General features: G+C 46.8%; 1 protein-coding gene across 1 annotated transcript; it reads right to left on the bottom strand.

Moving 5' to 3' along the window:
* Positions 1-2,747: 2,747 nt before the first annotated feature.
* Positions 2,748-6,746, bottom strand: traf3ip2l (TRAF3 interacting protein 2-like; the record flags this gene model as incomplete). Its single annotated transcript, XM_079220876.1, has 9 exons — positions 2,748-2,894; positions 2,991-3,065; positions 3,182-3,298; positions 3,536-3,604; positions 3,699-3,796; positions 3,883-3,947; positions 4,036-4,078; positions 5,513-6,411; positions 6,706-6,746. The coding sequence occupies 9 exons, from the start codon at positions 6,744-6,746 to the stop codon at positions 2,748-2,750; spliced, it is 1,554 nt and encodes a 517-aa protein (XP_079077002.1).
* Between the last annotated feature and the right edge of the window lie 1,898 nt (positions 6,747-8,644).

Here is an 8,644-nt window from a genome sequence, read left to right on the forward strand (position 1 = left end):
CGGGGAGCTAGCAGAAGTTAGCGGGGAAGTAACGGAGTGCTAGCAGGAGCAGCTGGCTACAGCGGGGAGCTAACGGGAACACTGACCGAAGGTAGTAGCGGCTCGTAACCCGACTTTTACGGTATATAACTTTACTCTTTCATTCATATATTCTGAGGGCTTGTTCACACATTCATCACCTCATTTATATAACGTTACTCTTTCATTCCTACGATATTCTGAGGGTTTTGTTCACACAGCATTCATAACCTCATTTATAATAATTTAGTTTATAAAAACATGGAGGAAATGTCTGTTGACATTATTTTATGATTTATGGAGTGAAACAAGTAGATTTCATAAACTTTCTCTGGAAAAACATTTGACTAATATGTCAACAACATGAAACAATAATTTAGAACCTGATTTATTGATTTGTTCTGGAAATCCATGAACATTTTGAAAATGAAGATAATGCTAATGTTTTTATTGTATTATCTACTGCATAGCATGTCTCCATATCCTCGTTTACCTGTAAAACCGTTTTATGATTAACAAATACATGAAAACAATACACTCTAAATCATTTTGTATATAATTTAATATATAGTTCTGATGCTGCTGTTGTACAAGATCAAAAAATATATTTGATACAAACTTTAAAAGATTTCTTAAATCTGCCTCCACTTTAAAAACAATGTCTGCCATGAAAACAAAACAGTAAATAATGTTTTACTCTTCAGAATAAAACCATAACAATACACAAACAACAACACAACAATAACTGCATCCAGCTGTTTGCATGACATATCGACCATAATAACAAAGATAACGTCTGTTTACTTGTCAAATTAAAGCTCTACGGGTTCATTCATCTAATAAATCACAACAAACAGTGAAGTCCCGTAAAATATGAAAAATCATCCTGAGAATCATAACTTTTTAAAACGATGAAAAAGGAAAATAAAAGCACCAAAGAAACAATATGCAGCTTTTGTGGAATCTTTAAAAAAAAAAAAAGGCACAAATTATATTTATGCACCATAATTCATATTCCAGCTGAAAGGTTCACGCAGCACCCTTAAAGAGACAGTTCACCCAGAATAAAAACTCCTCAGCGCTATCGATCAGTCGAGATTGTTTTGATGCGAGTTGCTTTGAATCTGGCTAGCATCACGTTTGCTTCCCGGCTCGTAGCCAAAGACGGAGATATGTATTAATTTATGGCTCGTCCTATTTCCTGGAGCGGTGAAGACTTTTCCATCGCATCACACGGATGTTCAGAATCGTCACAGCCTGAAGGTAGGTTGCAAAACGCATGAAAAGAAATAACTGAATGTCTTAATTTGACCAGAATGAACAGAATCCTCCGTTTTCAGGTAGTAATAACGACGTGCACTAACTCCTGATATGGGAACCCTCTTCAGGTATTATGTCTTCTTTAATAAAGCGCACAACAAGGGGAAATAACAATATGTCTCTCAGGTGCGTTTCAGGGGTGAACGACTCGTTAAAACACATTCGCACAAAAATATAAAAACCTGCTGGGGGCAGCGATCCAGAGAAGAAGTCACAGTGCGTTTTGTGTGGTGGGTTCTAGGTGGTGGGTTCCATGTGGTGGGTTCCATGTGGTGGGTTCCAGGTGGTGGGTTCCAGGTGGTGGGTTCCATGTGGTGGGTTCCATGTGGTGGGTTCTAGGTGGTGGGTTCCATGTGGTGGGTTCCATGTGGTGGGTTCTAGGTGGTGGGTTCCATGTGGTGGGTTCCATGTGGTGGGTTCTAGGTGGTGGGTTCCATGTGGTGGGTTCCAGGTGGTGGGTTCCATGTGGTGGGTTCCAGGTGGTGGGTTCCATGTGGTGGGTTCTAGGTGGTAGGTTCTAGGTGGTGGGTTCCAGGTGGTGGGTTCCAGGTGGTGGGTTCCATGTGGTGGGTTCCATGTGGTGGGTTCTAGGTGGTGGGTTCCATGTGGTGGGTTCCATGTGGTGGGTTCCATGTGGTGGGTTCTAGGTGGTGGGTTCCATGTGGTGGGTTCCAGGTGGTGGGTTCCAGGTGGTGGGTTCCAGGTGGTGGGTTCCATGTGGTGGGTTCTAGGTGGTGGGTTCCATGTGGTGGGTTCTAGGTGGTGGGTTCCATGTGGTGGGTTCCAGGTGGTGGGTTCCATGTGGTGGGTTCCAGGTGGTGGGTTCCATGTGGTGGGTTCTAGGTGGTAGGTTCTAGGTGGTGGGTTCCAGGTGGTGGGTTCCAGGTGGTGGGTTCCATGTGGTGGGTTCCATGTGGTGGGTTCTAGGTGGTGGGTTCCATGTGGTGGGTTCTAGGTGGTGGGTTCCATGTGGTGGGTTCTAGGTGGTGGGTTCCATGTGGTGGGTTCCAGGTGGTGGGTTCCATGTGGTGGGTTCCAGGTGGTGGGTTCCATGTGGTGGGTTCTAGGTGGTAGGTTCTAGGTGGTGGGTTCCAGGTGGTGGGTTCCAGGTGGTGGGTTCTAGGTGGTGGGTTCTAGGTGGTGGGTTCTAGGTGGTGGGTTCTAGGTGGTAGGTTCTAGGTGGTGGGTTCCAGGTGGTGGGTTCTAGGTGGTAGGTTCTAGGTGGTGGATTCCATGTGGTGGGTTCTAGGTGGTAGGTTCTAGGTGGTGGGTTCCAGGTGGTGGGTTCCAGGTGGTGGGTTCTAGGTGGTGGGTTCTAGGTGGTGGGTTCTAGGTGGTGGGTTCTAGGTGGTGGGTTCCAGGTGGTGGGTTACAGGTGGTGGGTTCCGCGCCCCCAGAGGGTTCTCTCTCTAGATGGGGATGGACACGATGGTGGGCAGCGCCCCGATGGGCGGCGGGTTGTACTTCTCCACGCGCATCAGCCGCCGCAGGATGTCGTCGCGGTGCAGCGGCCACTCGTACACGTGTGTGTTCTGCAGCCAGTTCGGGACGTGGCACTGCGATCGGGACGAGAACAAACAAACAAACAAACAAACAACCTCAGTAGCGTCGGAGCGAGCGGGCGCTTCTCTCCTCTGAACTCGCTCACTCACCTTCTTGGCTCCGGGGAACACGATCGGGATGAACCGGAAATTCTTGCTCCCGTTCTGAATGAACTCATTCTGGAGCTGCAGAGGAAACAACGACCACGAGCTGAGAGTCTGTGGTGGGCTCTGAGGGTCTGGGGGTCTGGGGGTCTGAGGGTTTAGGGGTCTGGGGGTCTGGGGGTCTGGGGGATGCAAACCTGCTTGTGGATGTAGACGGTGTTGAAGGTCCGCTCGTCGTTCTCCAGACCGACCGGCGACGCCGTCACGGACTCGTAGTATTTGGGACTGATGATGATGATGATCAGGTACTCTTTCTGCAGTAGATTATACATAAATATATAATATTTCAATTATTGTGGATTCTTTACTGTTTTTTATTGCTCATTTATAATACTTGTTTTGATCTAATTTATTTTTATTATGTCTCGTTTACTTCATGCTGCTGTAAAATCCTGTAAATTAACGTATAAAGGATTATTTAACTTATTTCATCTCATGTTATTTGATCTCATCTCATCTTATGTTAACTCCTAATATCAGAGTCTCTTTACCTCGCTGAGGTAGCGCTCCATGAAGTCGATCTTGCTGATGCTCCTGAACTGCTGCTCAAAGATATCGATCTGAAACGAATCGTCACGTCGGTCAGACAAACGTTTCCCCCCCGGCATCAAACCCCCGGCATCAAACCCCCGGCAGCGAGCGGCGACCACGTACGTGCGTGTCGAAGCCGTTGTGTCGCAGCAGAGCCACAAAGTTGATGACCTCGTTGACGTGTTTGTCGTCGTCGGATTCGTAGGTGACGAAAACCCTCCCTGCAGGAGAGCAGAACGACGGAATGAAACACGCTCTGCAGATGATGATGATGATGATGATGATGATGATGATGATGCACACTCACTCTGCTCCAGCGACAGCGGCGCGCTGTGAGGCGGCTGCTTCTCTTTAGCCGGAGCGAAGCGTCGGCTGCAGGAAAAGATCATTTAAAAGAGTCAGAAACACGAAGAGGAACGAGCTCGTCCACCGGGACGGAGAACAGAACAAAACAACTCACAGCGGAGAGTATCCGGCTCCGGGACGTCTGCAGGCGCCCGGGTCTGGAGAATAAAGACGATATAGAGTTAGTATATAGTAAAGTTAAAGAGTTATAGAAGCTACGTCACCAACATAGGACACAAGAGAAAAATATTAGTTTTGATCACAGTTTCTCAAAGACAGGAGACAAACCTCCAGTTCTTTAAATATTAAAGCTGCATTCTCTCTCCTGACCACCAGGGGGTGACTCCTCTGGTTGTATAGAAGTCTATACTTCATGTGTTAAAGCTGCATTCTCTCTCCTGACCACCAGGGGGTGACTCCTCTGGTTGTATAGAAGTCTATACTTCATGTGTTAAAGCTGCATTCTCTCTCCTGACCACCAGGGGGTGACTCCTCTGGTTGTATAGAAGTCTATACTTCATGTGTTAAAGCTGCATTCTCTCTCCTGACCACCAGGGGGCGACTCCTCTGGTTGTATAGAAGTATATGCTTCATGTGTTAAAGCTGCATTCTCTCTCCTGACCACCAGGGGGTGACTCCTCTGGTTGTATAGAAGTATATGCTTCATGTGTTAAAGCTGCATTCTCTCTCCTGACCACCAGGGGTGACTCCTCTGGTTGTATAGAAGTCTATACTTCATGTGTTAAAGCTGCATTCTCTCTCCTGACCACCAGGGGTGACTCCTCTGGTTGTATAGAAGTATATGCTTCATGTGTTAAAGCTGCATTCTCTCTCCTGACCACCAGGGGGTGACTCCTCTGGTTGTATAGAAGTCTATATAAATGACTCTACTTCTCTTGATGTATTCCCTCAGTAAACATTGTAAACATGAGTTTATGTCTCAATCTCTAGTTTCAAGTCTTCTTCAATGATGTTCATTTAGTAAATTATGGTCATTTAGAGTCAAACAGACCATAAAGCAGGAGACGCTTTAGGGGCGGGGCTACAAGGTGATTGACAGGTCGACAACAGAGAGTATACAGCGTCTCTACATCACTCCTCCTCAGTCCATATATGGTCACTTCCTGTTCACTGGTTGCACAAAAACGAGATCAAAAGACAACTTCAAAACATCAACAAACGACGTCTTCCTCCAGTAAACAGTCTGTGGTCGTAGGTTTGTATCCCCACTAATATTGGAGCAAACTTCTCAAATCACATTTCTGGTGTCGTCCTCATGGCGTAGTCATTTCTCCAGGTAAATACTTTTTTATTTTTTAAAGCAGCCCACCGTCTACCTGCTTCAGAATGACAGGAAACTCGACCGAGGAGACTCATCAGATATGATCTCAAACTATTGCGTTGTGTTGCATCATTCTTTATGCTCGTTGAGCTCATGATGACATATTTAAGATTTCAGTGGTCAGAAGAGAGTATGCAGCTTTGACACATGAAGCATAGACTTCTATACAACCAGAGGAGTCCCACGGTGGTCCCGATAAAGGGGCGGGGCTTCACCTCCCTAAAGTCTTTGCTACAGAGACTTGACTCACCGTACGGGTCGTACGCCGGGCGGTACGGAGGCCAGGCCCCCGCCGGCCCCCCATTGAAGCCGTCTGCAGGGCACTGAGCGCCGCAGGCCGCTCCCTGCGGCGAGCACGAGTACGGCGACAACGTGTGGTGGCACAAGTTGCCCGACGGCGGGTTGGAGCACAGCGAGAACGGCTGCTCCAGGCTGCTCATGCTCGGGCTGCTGCGGCCCGGCAGGGACACGAACTTGTACCCCGAGAGGCTGCCGTCCCCGGAGCGGCAGGACCAGTCCTTCTGGCTCAGGGAGGACGGCAGGCTGCCGGGGTACCCCGACCAGCTGCTGGCGAAGCTCGGGTGGAGCCAGGCGCCGTCGTCGGCCCGGCTGGGGAACGGCGTGGGCTGGCTGTAGCCGGCGGGCAGGCGGCCGGGCGGCTGGTAGCAGCAGAAGCCGTCGGAATCCGGACTCGGACCGCCGAACAAGGAGTAGCCCCAGTCGGGCCGGTGGGAGTCGGGCCGGTGGGAGTCGGGCCGGTGGGCGTCGGGTCGGTGGGAGTCGGGCCGGTGGGCGTCGGGCCGGTGGGAGTCGGGCCGGTGGGAGTCGGGCCGGTGGGCGTCGGGCCGGTGGGAGTCGGGCCGGTGGGAGTCGGGCCGGTGGGCGTCGGGCCGGTGGGAGTCGGGCCGGTGGGAGTCGGGCCGGTGGGAGTCGGGCCGGTGGGCGTCGGGCCGGTGGGAGTCGGGCCGGTGGGCGTCGGGCCGGTGGGAGTCGGGCCGGTGGGCGTCGGGCCGGTGGGAGTCGGGCCGGTGGGAGTCGGGCCGGTGGGCGTCGTGGACTCCGCCGGCTTCCCGCTCCTCGGTGCTCATCGTCTCGTCGTCCTCCTCCGGCGTGTTGTGGAATCGGCTCAGCTGGCTGACTCGGCTGTGACTACGAGATAAAGGTTGATACAAAAATAAGAATTTAAATCACTCGGAACCCCAAACACACACAGACAGGGATGAAAAGAGTTTTCTTTACACAGTTTGCCAAAACAAAACAGCTGAGCTGTGAGAACATGAAACCTTGAGGCTCTGCAGTCGCGTCCTGTTCTAGACTAACAGCACAGAGCTTCTTATCTCTGTGGCCGCGAACGACATCCGCTCAGAAACACGCCAGCAAACAGAAAGAAGAAGAGAGAAATAAAAAGTTGTTTTAAAGCCTCACGGAGTCGTCAGCACTCACCTGCTGGCCGCTGAAGCCGGCTGCAGGGAAGCGGGCAGCATCACTGGGCCTCCAGCCGCCCGCGGCCACGAGCTCCCATCAGAGAAACCTGGAGACAGATGATAGATGTTAGCTTTACATGTCAGCTGTTCGCTTTAGATGTTAGCTTTACATGTCAGCGGTTCGCTTTAGATGTTAGCTTTACATGTCAGCGGTTCGCTTTAGATGTTAGCTTTAGATTGAGATGTTAGCTTTAGATGTCAGCTGTTCGCTTTAGATGTTAGCTTTAGATGTTAGCTTTAGATGTTAGCTTTAGATGTTAGCTTTACATGTCAGCTGTTCGCTTTAGATGTTAGCTTTAGATTTAGATGTTAGATGTTAGCTTTAGATGTTAGCTTTAGATGTTAGCTTTAGATTTAGATGTTAGCTTTAGATGTTAGCTTTAGATGTTAGCTTTAGATTTAGATTTTAGCTTTAGATGTCAGCTTTAGATTTAGATGTTAGCTTTAGATGTTAGCTTTAGATGTTAGCTTTAGATTTAGATGTTAGATGTTTGCTTTAGATGTTAGCTTTAGATGTTAGCTTTAGATTTAGATGTCAGCTTTAGATTTAGATGTTAGCTTTAGATGTCAGCTTTAGATTTAGATGTTAGCTTTAGATGTCAGCTTTAGCTTTAGATGTTAGCTTTAGATGTTAGCTTTAGATGTTAGCTTTAGATTTAGATGTTAGCTTTAGATGTCAGCTTTAGATGTCAGCTTTAGATTTAGATGTTAGCTTTAGATGTCAGCTTTAGATTTAGATGTCAGCTTTAGATGTCAGCTTTAGCTTTAGATGTTAGCTTTAGATGTCAGCTTTAGATTTAGATGTTAGCTCTAGATGTCAGCTTTAGCTTTAGATGTTAGCTTTAGATGTTAGCTTTAGATGTTAGCTTTAGATTTAGATGTTAGCTTTAGATGTCAGCTTTAGATGTCAGCTTTAGATTTAGATGTTAGCTTTAGATGTCAGCTTTAGATTTAGATGTTAGCTTTAGATGTTAGCTTTAGATGTCAGCTTTAGCTTTAGATGTTAGCTTTAGATGTCAGCTTTAGATTTAGATGTTAGCTTTAGATTTAGATGTTAGCTTTAGATGTTAGCTTTAGATGTCAGCTTTAGCTTTAGATGTTAGCTTTAGATGTTAGCTTTAGATGTCAGCTTTAGATGTCAGCTTTAGATGTCAGCTTTAGATTTAGATGTTAGCTTTAGATTTAGATGTTAGCTTTAGATTTAGATGTTAGCTTTAGATGTCAGCTTTAGATGTCAGCTTTAGATGTCAGCTTTAGATTTAGATGTTAGCTTTAGATGTCAGCTTTAGATTTAGATGTTAGCTTTAGATTTAGATGTTAGCTTTAGATGTCAGCTTTAGCTTTAGATGTTAGCTTTAGATGTCAGCTTTAGATGTTAGCTTTAGATGTTAGCTTTAGATGTTAGCTTTAGATGTCAGCTTTAGATGTCAGCTTTAGATTTAGATTTAGATGTTAGCTTTAGATGTTAGCTTTAGATGTTAGCTTTAGATTTAGATGTTAGCTTTAGATGTTAGCTTTAGATTTAGATGTTAGCTTTAGATGTTAGATGTTAGCTTTAGATGTTAGATGTTAGCTTTAGATTTAGATGTTAGCTTTAGGCTATAGATTTAGATGTTAGTTTTAGATGTTAGCTTTAGATGTTAGCTTTAGATTTAGATGTTAGCTTTAAATGTTAGCTGTATAAGTTAGCTTTTGATGTTGGATGTTAGCTTTAGATGTTAGCTTTGATTGATGTTAGATTTGGATGTCCGGCCCACGCTGACGCTCGATGACGCGGCGGCTCCCACTCAGGGACTTTTCCTCTGATGTCCGCCGGTTAAAACTCACGTGGGAATAAAGAACCGAGACCACAAAACTTCCAAAAGATAAAAAACGTTTGATGTCAAATATTATTCAGT

This window comes from Taurulus bubalis (genome assembly GCF_910589615.1).
Source record: "Taurulus bubalis genome assembly, chromosome: 7".
NCBI lineage: Eukaryota > Metazoa > Chordata > Actinopteri > Perciformes > Cottidae > Taurulus > Taurulus bubalis.